Here is a 15896-nt window from a genome sequence, read left to right as displayed (position 1 = left end):
GTATTTAATACAACTTGGCACAATGTGCTTGCGACCCAGATGTCTGCACGCTGAGTGGTGTGTGTGTCTCTGTGGTATGTTAACTGCAGGTCTCTGTGGAACCATCATTTCTAGTGCATGCCCAGATCTCATCCCGTACTTCAACACAGCAGACAGAAACACAAACACACAGAAACAAGATAGACAAGCAGAGAGAAACTTTGAGAATGGCAGATATAAAGAAATTATGAGAGAATAGGACAAAAGAGAGAACGGCCACATACACACTGCAAAGTTTAAAAGCTCAAGCGAATGGAAGCTTGTTTCGAAGCAACGTTGAGTTAAATATTTAAAAAGTCATTGCGACATTTTATCTGACAATTCAGATTTTTTCCCCCGCAGTGCCAGATATAAACTTAGAATTGTGAGATATAAACTCTCAATTGCGAGGGGAAAAGTCAGAATTGTGACATAGAAAGTCGCAATTCACTTTTTTAATTTATTCTGTGATGGAAAAAGCTCAAAATTGCAGGTTATAAACTTAAAACTGCGAGAAATACAGTCAGAACTGTGAGTTTATATCTTTAATTCTGACATTTTCTCTCAGAATTGTTAGATAAAAACTCACAACTGTGAGTTATAAAGTCTAAATTATGATATATACGTAAACTCGCAATTATTTTAAAAAAAAGTCAGGATTGTGAGATAAAAGAACTCGCAATTGCGAGAAAAAAGTCAGAATTGTGAGTTTATATCTCTCAATTCTGACCTTTTCTCAGAATTGTGATATATGAACTCACAATTGTGAATTATAGTTATTACGAGATAAAAAGCTACAATGACTTTTTTCATATTGTTTTTTTATTCCATGGCAGAAACAAGCTTCCATACAAGTTAATCTCCTAAATACTCAAATTTCGTTATGCCTGGAACCAGTGGAGAAAATAATTTTTAGTTTGCTGTTATCTTAAACTTTAGTAACACTTTATTTTAAGGTGACATAGTTACACGTTACTGTGTGTATAGTGCTATAGTAGTAAATTATGCATAATTACAACTAACTAACCCTAAACCAAACCCCGTTCATGTAGTAAGTTCATGTAGTTGATTAATATTACTCAGTGCTTATTTGACAAAATTCAATGTAACTACGTCACCTCAAAATAAAGTGTTACCCATGTGCACCAATCCGTGATGACTGATGCTTCAGGATTATTTAAAAAGAAACGATTCAATTAATTACCAAACCTCAATTTATCTGATTACTTTTGCAATTAAATTTAAATGCAAGTTTTACAGCCCATCTGCACAGCGACTGCCATTATAATCAACGAAGCTGTACACGCACTACATTTATAGTCGATGCATTAGCCAGACGTTTGAATTTATTATGGCACAAGCCTTCTGATCTGTCATTACTTTTTGTGATTATTCCTACCGTAAATCATCATTTCATGTGCGTACGGAAAACAGGAGTCTATTCTGAACATGCAATGATTGACATAGTGGTTTAAACACAAACGCCCAATTATTTGGTCATCATCAAACTTCTAAACGACAGAACTCTATGTACAAGAGGAGTCACAACTGTATTTAGCTGCAGTGTGTACTTGGCCAGTGAGACCAGGCAAGGAACAGATGCTGTGTTCTGTATCCTGTTCTCCTTTGGGGGTGATCAGAATACAGACGTAGTGATATCACATCATGTCTCATTAGATGAGTGTCTTCTCTTAATTTAGCTGTTCTTCTCCAGCCACAAACAGTTCAGATATCCCACTGCCCCTCTGCGCATGGATAAACAGTACATGCAGTCCACCCAAGAACAACAGTCTGTTTATCCAGTTAAACTGAGAACGAGAATAGAAGAGGGGGAAATGAGACAGGAAGTGAAGTTTGTAACAATACCAACATTTCAGTAGTCGATATACCAATACCCTTATACTTTTACAATACTGAAACTTAAAAATAAACTCCTTTTTTAAGATGTTAATACTTTAATGAATAAAATATTTGTTGCAGTCTGATATTTTGACACAAATTGCAGGTTTTTGTTCTGACAATCTATCTGGAGATATAAAGACAAAAGCCTGAAAAGCCTGAAATTCCTCAAGGAAAATTTTTGAAATAAGTTTGACATAATTTTATAAATATAATTCTTAATTCTATCTATCTATCTATCTATCTATCTATCTATCTATCTATCTATCTATCTATCTATCTATCTATCTATCTATCTATCTATCTATCTATCTATCTATCTATCTATCTATCTATCTATCTATCTATCTATCTAGCTATCTATCTATCTATCTATCTATCTATCTATCTATCCATCTATCTATCTATCTATCTATCTATCTATCTATACACACACACACTACTTTTGAAATGTTTGGGGACGGTAAGATTTTTAAGCTCACGAAGGTTGAATTTGTTTGATCAAAAGTACAGTATAAACAGTAACATTGTGAAATATTATTTCAGTTTTAAATTTAAATTTAACTTTTTTCCATTTTAATATATTTTAAAATGGAATTTATTCCTGTGTTGGCAAAGCTGAATTTTCAGCAGATGTTCTGCTGATTTTGTGTTCAAGAAACATTTCTTAATATTATCAGTTGATCAGTTAATACTTAATATTTGAAAAGCTCAAAATATTTATTTGAATTAGAAATCTTTTGTAACATTATAAATGTCTTTACTGTCACTTTTGATCAATTTAATGCATCCTTGTTTAATAAAAGTATTAATTTATTTCAAATAAATCTTACTGATGCCAAACTTTTAACAATTTATATATAATTATTCTTTTTATATGACTGTATTTTTATATGTTTATTTAATTTATAGGATTATTATGTATTTTTATATTTTATTTAATTTATTTTATATATGGTGTCAAAAGATTGCAATGTACATGATCTAGCCACATTGCAGAAAGACTGGTATTGTTACAATTTTTATTTTATCAAAGTACTTTCGACGGAGAACATATGACACATTGCCATTCTTCATGTCAGTGATGAGCATGCAAACCGCCAGTCACATTCACAGCCACATTGATCACGAGAGGAGGACGTGTTAGGCTAAACGCACGTGTGTTTGTCCACCTGAACAGAAAACCAGGCTTGCTAGAATTCATGCAGCGAAGAGCGGTGGTGCTAACGCTTATTTGCAGTACAAACGCAATGGAATGCTGGTGGACGCAGAGGAGGAGGTAACGGTGGAAAGCAATTCGCCGGGGTCTCTCTTACTGGAACGTGACATGATGGGCTGGTGCTGGTGCTGGTGCATGTGGACCCCTCTTCCCCCCCTGGCCGTTCACCTCTCCGCCAGGGGGCCGGGGTCCAGCAGGGCTGTCCCCATCAACGCTTCCGTGGTGTTCCTCTAACTTTCTATCTTTCTCACTATCTTTCGCTCTTTCTAACGCCTAGACCCGGGTACGCCGACACCTCTTACTGGTGGCTGGTCATGAGACCATCAATGATCGTGTGTCCTCTTTTCCAATGGCAGTGCGGTGCATGCGCCTTGGCCTTGCGGGGGCCACTCCCATCCGCTCCAGTTCCAACGGGGCCCCCTGTTTTTTACTGCAACCCTTTTCTCCATCTACTTTATCTCTTTATTACTTTTTGTATCTTATCTACTTTTTTTAACTGCGTTTTTCGACAACTATTTCTCTTCGGACTGGTTTTTGCTCGCTCTCTCTCACTCTCTCTCTCTTCATGACATCATCAGAACTCATCACATGGAGGAATGAAACTGTCTGAGTTGCATGTCATTGATTGGCCAGCATCTATATGGGAGGCGGGGTTTAATGTGAGGCAGAGACCATGAGGCGTGTCGATCGAGTGCCTGCTGATCATATGCAGGTTCTCGAAGAGCAGTGCTCTAGTCCAGGGGTGTCTAGTCCTGCTCCTGAAGGAACACTTTCCCGCACAATTTTGCTCTAATACTAATTAAACACACCTAAACCGGCTAATTTGGCTGCATCCTAAATTACATACGTCCCTACTTTATAGTAGGCGAAAAACAGTATGTGAAAAGAATAGTATGTCCGAGTTCACAGTATTTCATAAAACGGTAGTCGAAAAGTTCCCAGATATCCGACTACTTCCGGCGAGATTCTGAAATGCGCATGTAATGGACATTTTACCCCATAATGCCACAGGAGAGAATTTATCAAGGGACACTGGTAGATTACATGACAATGACAACATTCCTGGATTAAATTCATACTATATAGAACATACATCGCAAAGTACACAAAGTACTGTACCTACTCAGAGGGAATACGATTTCGGATGTGACCTTGAGAATTGGATTGGTGTTGGGGTAGGTTGGAGCTACAATCTGCAGGACATTGGCCCACCAGGAGCAGGATCGGACACCCCTGCTCTAGTCGCCTGGTCACTGCGTCATGGTGATTCATTAAGGCTGTAGTGAATTTGGGTACGGTGGCCGTCATGGTTCAAATACAGCAGACACTCATTTAGACAAACTTTTCTAAACACTGCTTATTTTTTTCAAAAAAATTGTATCTATGCACAAATTCAATAGACATTTACATACACAGAATACTCTTGTTCCTGTTGTCCACTGTTTTTGAACCTAGAGCTGTCCGTCAGTGTGGTGATGTTGAGAGAACAGGACGGGGCAGTGACCTAACGCCTACCATTGTCACAATGAAGTGGTTAAATGTTCCTCAGCATTGTCTCAACATTGCTGGATCGTTGTGAGAATTCAGGCCTTGCTGTCATTGATCTAGTCTTATCTCTTAGCATCTTTCTGCTCTGATAGGTTGATAAGCAGTGTTTTCTGTTTCTCCAAAAGGCATCAAAACAGGCGGGCCAAGCTTTGGTATGTAAGACCAACCCCACTTTTGAGACCCAGCATCACCATCTCCTGCACTGCTTGGAGAAAACCACGGTAAGAAACCTATGGAGAAACCTTTACACATACAGTAACTGGAAGTTTTTCTCAGCAATTCAGCATTATTTGATCTTTTTGATGCACAGTTCTCCTAAAAGGCACACTAAGCACATCTGTAAGAATGTGAGAAGAGGTTCTTCTACAATTTTATATTCTTTCTCAGCTGTTTTTTTAGTACCTTATAGAAGGTTCAATAGCAACTGGACAGGTGTCTGTATTAAATGTATTTAAAGTGGAAATGAAAATTATGTTATCATTTATTCCACTTCACATTGTTTCAATCCTGTATGACTTTCTTTCCTCATAGGATCACAAAAGGAGAAGTTTGGCATATTATCCCAGGTGCAAGAACAGACACTGTAGAGTTACAAAAAAATGCTTAAAAGTATTGTGTAAAGTACATACAAATATGTAATACGACTATTTTCCCAAGTACAAGTGCTATTTTCCAGGTTTTTCTTAAAAAGGCCAAGTTTTCTAAAAAAAAAAATAACTTTGTGTTAACAGACTGAAATTTGAGTTATTAGCTGACGTGATCGGTTATGCATGATAAGCAAAGCTTTTTGGCATAATTGACATTAAACGTGGCACGATGCCTCTTCGTATACCATATATGAATAAAACATGATTTGAGAGCTCTGGCAGAGGGAAAAAATGAGGGTGAAAGTGGACAGAAGTTTCATTTCCATAACCTTTAACAACCAGTGCCTGACTTTGTCTGCACCCTTGTTTGCCACAAGCAAGTGCAGTTTTTCTCTCAAGCGAAATCATTAGTCAGGCACTGGCATGAAAATGACAGCCACTGTGGTCCCCTGCCAGCTAGACTCATGACAGTCTAGAGAACATACTGTGACCCATTCTTGTTTTCCTAGGGCACTAGACTTGAGACATTTGAAAGGAAAATTCCAGTGTCCTGCTGAGGATGCAGGACTGTTTGAGAAACAGCCAAAACAGTAAATCTGGATTCAAGGACACCCTCTGATCTTTGTTTTGACTGGCTCACATTATTAAATGCTTGTGCAATATTTGTTTTAGAGACAAAGGGATTTGAGACTTACCATTATTCTCTAAGTTCTTGTCAGCAATTACTGAAACTAATGAGAACTCAATTTAGACAAAGCACTAAAAACATAAAACAAATTGAGCACAAATGCATGCAGAAAAGCGTCTGTATTTAATTATTCCATTCATATATATTTCATTAATACATATTAATGAAATATTTCCAGAGATGTAAAGAATATCTGAAAGCCATTCTTAAGTAGAAGTACGGCTACCTTACAGTGAAAATGGCTGTATTACAACTTACAAGTCACCAATTACAATACCCATTGAGTAAAAGTCTTAGAGTATCTGAGTATCTTTTAACAGCACTTACGTATTTTGATCATACTGAATGTAGGCTCAAAGATGCACTAGTCCTCATCACCTCAGAGATATGCCAGTGAAAAACAAGAAACAGTTGATTTGTGGGGAAAGCAATGAGACATTTATTTTCTAAAATTAAAATAAAACTCAAGACCTCAAAATTGCAATAAATCAAGGTCGACACAACAGCCTCTTAAACATCTACAAACACCCAAGTCTCAGCTAAGCTCAAGTGCTCGGAAAGGGCACAAGAAGAACAAAGGTTCTTCAATATAATGGATAAAAAAAATAATGTTAAGTAAAATTAAAGAGTCAAAGCCTACTTGCACTGGATGTGCTGGTTTCGGCCTCATCACCGACTGCAGTCATGTCCTTATCTCATTTATGAAACTCCTGCGATTCACAACTACCTGCTAATGCACTTGCATTCGCACAAAGTAGCCTTGTTGACAAGTTTGGGTGAGTAAGGGCAAAACGCACAAGATATTGTACCTTCAATGCCCTGTAGATGGCGATATCACTTCTTTTGTAGCAGAAATAAACTGCTACAGAAAAAGTTAGGTGCCATGCAAAATGACACGAGTAATTGCACTACTCATCACAAATGTATTGGAGTAAAGAGTACATATACTTATTCAAAAATGTAGTCAACTAGAGAATAAAAGTTGGTAATATCTTTGATACTATAGTTTAATAATCATTACCCACAATAATATAATATTCAAATACCAAAATTAATCTTTAAAGTGATAAATACTTCCTGTTTCGTTTTCTCTTTCAGAATCATGAGTTTGTGGATGAGCAAACCTATGAGACGAGCTGTATGGAGGTTTCTCTAGCGAAGGCGTCCATGTCGCGGTCTTCCTCGATGTCTTCATCTCCGCACGGTCTGTCTTCCTGCTGCACACGCAGAAACAAGCGCAAGAGCTTCAACGTCCCCAATTCCAACATGGTCGCCGGTCGCAGGGGCAGCATACAGGAGCTCAGCACCATCCAGATCAGGGAGAGACCGGTTAACAACAGGTGCTCTCACAGCACTCATGCACACTTACACACACAAGAAGGAATATGATGATATATTGGCCGTGGTCTGAATATTATATATACAGTGTATATATATATATATATATATATATATTATACATATACACTCACCTAAAGGATTATTAGGAACACCATACCAATACTGTGTTTGACCCCCTTTCACCTTCAGAACTGCCTTAATTCTACGTGGCATTGATTCAACAAGGTGCTGAAAGCATTGTTTAGAAATGTTGGCCCATATTGATAGGATAGCATCTTGCAGTTGATGGAGATTTGTAGGATGCACATCCAGTTCACGAAGCTCCCGTTCCACCACATCCCAAAGATGCTCTATTGGGTTGAGATCTGGTAACTCTGGGGGCCATTTTAGTACAGTGAACTCATTGTCATGTTCAAGAAACCAATTTGAAATGATTCAAGCTTTGTGACATTGTGCATTATCCTGCTGGAAGTTGCCATCAGAGGATGGGTACATGGTGGCCATAAAGGGATGGACATGGTCAGAAATAATGCTCAGGTAGGCCGTGGCATTTAAACGATGCCCAATTGGCACAAAGGGGGCCTAAAGTGTGCCAAGAAAACATCCCCCACACCATTACACTACCACCACCAGCCTGCACAGTGGTAACAAGGCATGATGGATACATGTTCTCATTCTGTTTACGCCAAATTCTGACTCTACCATCTGAATGTCTCAACAGAAATCGAGACACATCAGACCAGGCAACATTTTTCCAGTCTTCAACTGTCCAATTTTAGCGAGCTCTTGCAAATTGTAGCCTATTTTTGCTATTTTTAGTGGAGATGAGTGGTACCCGGTGGGGTCTTCTGCTGTTGTAACCCATCCGCCTCAAGGTTGTGCGTGTTGTGGCTTCATACTTGCTGCATACCTCGGTTGTAACGAGTGGTTATTTCAGTCAAAGTTGCTCTTCTATCAGCTTGAATCAGTCGGCCCATTCTCCTCTGACCTCTAGCATCAACAAGGCATTTTCGCCCACAGGACTGCCGCATACTGGATGTTTTTCCCTTTTCACACCATTCTTTGTAAACCCTAAAAATGGTTGTGCGTGAAAATCCCAGTAACTGAGCAGATTGTGAAATACTCAGACCGGCCCGTCTGTCACCAACAACCATGCCACACTCAAAATTGCTTAATTCACCTTTCTTTCCCATTCTGACATTCAGTTTGGAGTTCAGGAGATTGTCTTGACCAGGACCACACCCCTAAATGCATTGAAGCAACTGCCATGTGATTGGTTGATTAGATAATTGCATTAATGAGAAATTGTACAGGTGTTCCTAATAATCCTTTAAGTGAGTGTATATATATATATATATATATATATATATATATATATATATAGTCCGAGCTGTGTCTTATTTCATTAGAAGTGTTTATAATACTGACTTTATGAAAATATTGGGTTTATCTAGAGGGGTGTGTATTTTTTTTGTATTTTGCTGTCCGGTGAGTTCTTGAAGTTCTAGTGCATATTGTTTGTTAATTTATATTGTTTATATTAATTTGCCAAGTAAAATATTTGATCAATATCAGCAATAACAAAAAAAGCCATAATTCTGCAATCTGTTGTGCATTTAATTATGTGCACATTATACTGTATGCAGTGTTGAATGTGGAATGAAGTATATATTAAATGTGAAGTGTACATTTGTAGAATAAAGTGTATAAATCACAATATGCAATATGTAGTACATAGGATGTTGAATTCATATTAGCGGATATATTTAGAATGTATAATATGTAGAATACAATGCGTAATGTGCAGTAATCCATAGTATTTAGTATGCAAATGTTAAATTAAGTATACCGTGCATAATTTGCAGTGTATAGAGCCGTATGTATGTATAGTGAATAGTATGCATAATATGTATACTATGCAGTATATAGTATGTAATATGTAATGCATAGGATGTAGAAAGGTTATTCGTACATATGCAGTATGTAGAATACATAATGTGTAGAATACAATATGTAATGCATAATATGCAGTATTTAGTGCACTGTATTTAGTATGCAAATATTTGTAATACAATGTGTAATGCATAGTGTGATGTGTATAATGATTAGTATGCAGTGTTCAACGTTTTTATTTCAAATAATGTAGAATGCTGTGAATATTACATTTAATTTAGTATACTTAATAAGTAAAATACATTATGTAAAGCATAGCATCTAGTGCACGAATGCAGTGTATAGTTTATTGGTTTAGCATGCATAATAAATGAACGCATAGGATGTAACATGTAATGTATAATATGCAGATTCTGTTTGGATCTGGGCATGTGAAATTGTTCCCATAGTGATTCACGCTGCTGGAATCCTGTAAAGCTCCGGTTGTGACACTCCCCATATGCCAGGATACTCTGGGAACGCTATCATGATTCCCTCCAACAGCTGGGGGAATTTGCCCATCAACTGGATTGTATTCTCACCCTCCCTCTCTTCCTCTCTCTTCCAATGCAGCCGCTCCAGTCTCAATGCCAAGTTCGAGGAGACGGTACCCCTGAACTCGGAAGAGCAGTCCTACATCACTGCCGCTGTCATCAGCATGCCTACCCCACCCGTGACCACTCCCGAGAGTGGAGACCTGGGCAACTGTCCCGACTTCTTGCAAAGCAACATCGTCAGAGTGTCAGCGTTATAGACCATGACCACTATCCTTTCTTTTTATTTTTTGGTGAGTGGACGCTGCAGCGTAAAGGATTGATGGAGCCCCCTAGTGTAGCGGAGGAGGCATTGCAGCAGGATGGGCCGTAGCTGGGCATCTTTTTAATCAGCTCCCATCCAGAGCTCTCAGTCTCTGTGAGCTCCATCAGCTCAACCTCTAGGCCCATACGTCATGTGAGGAAAATGACCATTAAGGTTGTTACCACTTCTATGATTTTTCAGTATTGTGTGTCTTTGAATTCATTGTCTTCAATTTGATGGAATTGCGAGATATTTGGGACGAATAAGGAGTGTACCAGCAGGGGCGGGATTTTACAAGCTTTTAGACAGCTCTACAAAACACTTTTGATACTAAAAAAAGTAAAGCTGGGCTCTACTAGGGTGTGCGGTCGGATGCTTTTGTGCGTGTGTGATCGAGACCGATCTCTTGCATGATTTGCGTAAGTCTTTGTCTTTTTACAATTCGGCATGAGCAATAAGGTTTGGCTCTCTCTGTCAGAATGTGCGTTTTACTTGTCAATAATTTGCCTCGTTATGTAGTATTGATCTTTCAAACCCAACGAGTGTGTGAAAACAGCTGTTTTGTTGCTCTCTGAGAGATTGGCCTGTTGATACAGGTGATAGACTGAGAAAATCCTCTCTCACACTCTGTCTGTCCCACCCATGTTGCGTTCACTCCTTGCCTGGGCTGATGGGATATTTGTTATACTTCTCTTTTTGAGAATGGGCACAAAGCAAAGCTAAACGAAAAGGGAAACGCCTTTTGCGTTTCAACAGATTTGACTTTGTCACACTGACAGTGGAGGCTTTTGGACTTGAGCTCAAATACTAGCCATTCCGTTTTATACTCCAAATTTTGCGAGTAAACTGTGAAAAAAAAAATAACGTGCTTATTTATTATCTTTGTTAAAATTACTGTGCATGTTGTCGTGGACATGTAAAATGGGCAGCCCAGACTAGAGCATAGCCCGCCCAGAACTTTTATTTTTTTTCAGGTAACGTTATAACTTTTTCTTCCCTTTAAAGTGATGTACTTTTATCAGCAAACATCCTAACATTTGAGAATCGTCCAATCAGATTCTTTGCGCTGTTTTAGGGCTGATCACTCAAACCCGCCAAGCGTGAATCTCAAAAAATCATGTTCAGGTATGTTTCACTCCAAAAGCAAAAGAAAATAAATTATATTTTGCATAAAATTGATTTAAAAAAATAATATAAATAAATTTTTAATGACAATTAAGCACACTTTACACATTATCATGTATTTCTCATTCTCAGTGAGGATATTTGTTACTGTAACAGTAGCCTACTTTTAAAGGTACTACAACAAATGTGAAATGCTTCATAACGATTGTAAAAAATACTTCAAAATGTAAATTATATCATTACAGTAATAATAATATTATATTTTGCATTACAGTAATGACAGATTTGGGGGTGTAAGGTGCTTAATTGTCATTAAAATAATGCACAAAATTGTGCAGAAATATGTCTGTGAGATTTATCCAAAATGTAAAATTATTAATTATAGTATTTAAAAAAAAATGTGCACCTGAAATATGAATGATCTCTTCTCTGCCATTTAATGTCTGGAGTTAGCGAGAAATTAGTCTATAATGTTGATTATTTTTATACCAATGTCAATGCAATTTGTTGTGCTGAGGAGCTCTTAATGCACCTTGCTTAATACACACACACACACACACACACACACACACACACACACACACACACACACACACACACACACACACACACACACACACACACACACACACACATACACACACACACACACACACACACACACACACACACACACACACACACCACTGCCCTCCTGCTCAATGCCTGAACCCATTCTTGCTTTACCATGTAACTTATGCAACAAGATTCCTTTTGTAAAGATATGCTTTGTATTAAAGGAGTTACTTGGGGAATAGAATCTCACAAATGCATATTTTTAAAACTCAAATGTTGTTGATTATATATTATAAATGTATTTCAGTTGTAAACTACACAAAAAAGAAAAGAAAAAAAGATGAAAACAGAAAACTACGAGAGTGTTGCTAGTGCACCTGTGCTGTAAATTTGTTCTTCTGTGTAGTGAAATTTATTACAGTTTCTTAATTTCTCCTAATTTCCATGGACAGAAAATTTGATGTCTCACAGTTTGCTTTCTGGATCGACGATGACAAAGGCTGGACCATCTGTTTAGGTTTGAAGAGTTTATTTTTTCCTGTTTGGAGGGCAGAATTGATGGAGTGCATGTGCTCACAGACTCACAGAGAACATGTGTGGGTTTTTTTTCTTCTTCTTTTTTCATGATCCACAGGGGACTTTTAAAACAGACTTCCTGTTTGTGATATAATGTACATTTAAATGATTACCAGGTGACGATGGTCCTTTGGAATTTGTTACAGCTTGTGTTATGGACATTAAAATATGACATTGAAAAAACAATGGGAAAAAATACAAATCAGTTGTTTAGTCCGGTGCAGTGTCTATGAATAAATAGAATTAATTAATTGTCCTATTAAAATACAAATAAAAAATTACAATGGTGTTGTGATTATTTTATTAATCTTAGTTCATCATGGAAGCGCACATTTCCACCTTATGATATTTAATACTTCATTGCAATTGTATTGTGTGGTTTCAGACAGGGCTTAGATTAAGCCAGGATTAGGCCTTAGTTCAATTAGGATATTTAAGTAGCTTTTATAAACGTGCCTTAGAAAAAAAACATCTTGAGACAAAACAATGGCAGTGACATATTTTAAGATATGTCAGTGCAAGTTGCTTTTAGTTAAAACAGCTCAAACATGCATTTTAGTTTGAGACTAGGCTGTTAGCTTTGTTAGCATTGATATGCTAGCAAACTGTTAAAAGCAGATACATTAATTTAAAATGTAGTCTTTCTTTGTAAAATATTGACAGAGTTTTGAAATTTTTGCTGTAAATTTGGCCTTTTTTTTTCAGGGAGCATTCATTTCCGCCGAGAATACAGTCATGATCCGCACTCAAAATTCAGACAGCATTCATGTAACACAAACGTCTGGAAGTTGCACTCCAAAATTTAGCTAATAGTTACGTTTAGGGGTTTGTTCAAATCCCTAACCATAATTATAAGTAATAGTAAAAGCAAGTTAGCAAGGCTTCACTCGCTTCTATTCCTAGCTGAGTGGCATTTTCTTTTGAGTTTCCATTTTGCCGATTTCACGCGTTTCTCAGGCGGTACGTTTAAAGGGACCTGCTTTAATACGGGCAACCGAAGCGGTCTCACACTCTAGACACTTAGCATGATTACGTTACACATAACCTTCTAAATGCGATGACCACTCAGCTTTTCTTTTGTACACAGGAATCAAAGGGATGAGGAGGGCCGGAAGGCAAGGGATTGCACCTATTTTCCGAGTTCACTCAGAACAAGCCCAGCGCAGGGCTGTGGTGAGCTCCCAGCAGGCGAACTATACTGCGCATTAGCATATTTCCCATCATACTGAGGGTAATTGAGACGTTTGAAGTCGGTTGTAGGAAGAGACCGTATCTGAGAGACCCAGAAGGAGGGGGACCTCACCACACACCGGGGGATATTGAAGTCAGACTTTATACAAGCTGCAGCTGTCTGTTTGTGACCTCGCTATTTTTGCAGAGAGGTGAAAGGTTAATGGTTTTATTTCCCCGCTGACTCGTTTTACTGTACTTGGAGAAAGGAAAGAGGGATGGAGGCTGTCTATATGATAGTACCGTCCGTGTGAAACTCTGTACATCTGAACCGATGCTAAACGGCGGATGACACAAAGTCACCAATCTCAATTGGCGCATGATAGAAAACACGACGCAGGTCAATATATTGTGTTTTTTTTATTAATTTGGTGCTATTATGCATAGCTGAGTAACAACGCAGGTTAAGTATGTGTGTGTGTGTGTGTGTGTCGCATAAGCTGTCTTTCTGCTGCTTGCAAATGGACTCTTTTGAGGAGACAGTGGATTTCTATTAATTTGTTGCCCTGATTGCACGCACTATACGCGAATACACTGCAGACTCACTCTTGCTCGTATCCAGGGTAAATCTTCATCTCTTACGTGTGTTTTATTTAACAAGATACATCATAATCGGCTAAAACGCATCCGCAGGACACTTTACTTCCTGAACAAGTGCGCACCCGAGTCTGTGTTGCTTTCACATGCACGCGAACCGCAGCACGGTTCGGCAGCAACCGAACTCAGACCACCTGCTCCAGGTTGTCTCGGGTTCGGGACCCAGTGCGCACCCGGGTTCAAATGACAGCGTTCACATTAGCGATTTTTCATGCGAACCGTGCCCCGTTCCAAACTAAACTGCCAGTGTGAAAGCCCCCTAAGTTATAAATCCAGATTTTATTTCTCTGTCTGCAGGGCCATAACCAAAAAGTTACAATTTTAGGATGGTCTTTCTCAGTGGTTTGCGTTTTTGTTGTTTACATTAGGGACGTTACATATCGGTTTCATAACCTTGCACATTGAAACCTGATTGAAAAAGTTTGCGTTTTCAGGCCGGCAAAACACAAATTGTCGTGTGAAGGGCCAAAACGCATAAAAAGTTTACAGTTTTTAGTTGAAAATGGTGTTGTGTAAACAACTAAGTCTCTTTAAATACTTTAATACCATAAATGGCCCCTGTCTCTCTATATCTCACATAGGAGATGAATAGAGAGGGGGTGTTCGCAACAAGAGAGGAAACAGTATGTCTTTTGTATAACGGCAATCCTGTGTGCTCCTCTCTGTTTCATAAATCAAATCCTGCACTGGCAATGAGCGGTGGGGGAAAGAGGAAGCTGACAGGAGCATGTCTAGCTCTCCACAAGCTATGTGGATTAGCGTACTAGTATACTGTTCATGCTATTTCTGCAGTTTACTCTGTGAATGATGTTTTCTGTATACTTGGATGACTTGCTATTTGCCAGAATGTCCAATGTGCAACAGTGAAGTCCTAACTGGAAGTAAGCTATTATGAATAATAAACCTATCTCACTGTGTTGAAAAATATTAATTTCTGTCACTTTATACATGGTAAAGTGAAGCAGACTCTGCAATAGCAAACGATAACTATCCAATCAATTCCCAATCCCAAACAAAATCAAGACCTGCCCTTCATTTTTTTTCTTGTTTGAGAGGCGTTTCACTGGGATTTACATCATAATAGGGAAGAAAAGACGGAACTTCTGTTTTATTCCGACTTTAACACCATTTGCTACAACTTTATTCCAGCCACTGATTTCAGATTATAGCATATCTGTATTATATAGGCCCTATCAGTGTTTCCACCTTGTTTCAAATTGACACGCCTCTGACAAAGTCACAACATGCATCATTGAGAATTTCCCACTCGAAAATATGAATTCACTCATTCATTGTGCTCGGAACTTGTAATTATGATATTTATGACTCCACTTGAAGGGCACATTAGCATGCTACCGTTTGAAATGTTTAGTGTTGTATATAGCCTATATTCTGTATTAAAAAATTAGTAGGAAGGATATAGTGTAGAATACAGTATTCTAGTGTTCCATTCGGACATACAGTAGATTGTGTCATTTCCATGTGTCTACTTCCTCACTCTTTCTATATACTCTCCATTGAGATGTTTTATTCATTGCTTTACATCTGTTCAAATTCATGAAGCAGGCCAGGGCTAAATCCCTGCACTTCTCCTCAGCCGAGGATGTCTTCCATCATGTGCAGAGAGGGGCCAAAACTTCCACCTGTGTTTCCACCCAGTAGCACTTAAGCGTGACACCTCTGGAATGCTCAAACTTGCAAACAAATTGCTCTGCAGAAAATCAGCCTGATTCACCGGAAGTAACTTCATGGTAAGAAACCAGGCTTTGCTGCATGCTTCAAT

At 38.3% G+C, this 15896-nt stretch overlaps 1 protein-coding gene across 3 annotated transcripts in view; it reads left to right on the top strand.

Annotated features, from left to right (window-relative positions):
• kcnd2 (potassium voltage-gated channel, Shal-related subfamily, member 2) overlaps positions 1–12049 on the top strand; it is a 123008-nt gene extending 110959 nt beyond the window's left edge. The window contains exons 4-7 of one of the 3 annotated variants that reach the window (XR_013205342.1): positions 4810–4905; positions 7058–7299; positions 9806–10895; positions 11454–12049. Coding sequence is in view for 2 of the 3 variants with exons in the window: in XM_077234699.1 (XP_077090814.1) it covers positions 3098–3196; positions 4810–4905; positions 7058–7299; positions 9806–9986 (618 nt within the window). In the remaining variant the exon portion in view is untranslated. Of the gene's footprint in view, positions 1–3097; positions 3197–4809; positions 4906–7057; positions 7300–9805; positions 11206–11453 lie in introns of those variants that run through there. The other 2 variants (XM_077234699.1, XM_077234698.1) reach the window with 2 other exon arrangements.
• Positions 12050–15896: the final 3847 nt, after the last annotated feature.

This window comes from Siphateles boraxobius, unplaced genomic scaffold (assembly GCF_051911475.1).
Source record: "Siphateles boraxobius isolate OS27281-9 unplaced genomic scaffold, OSU_SipBor_1 19, whole genome shotgun sequence".
Taxonomy (NCBI): Eukaryota; Metazoa; Chordata; class Actinopteri; order Cypriniformes; family Leuciscidae; genus Siphateles; species Siphateles boraxobius.
The sequence above is the reverse complement of the archived record's forward strand: the minus strand, read 5'-3'. Positions and strand labels throughout refer to the sequence as shown.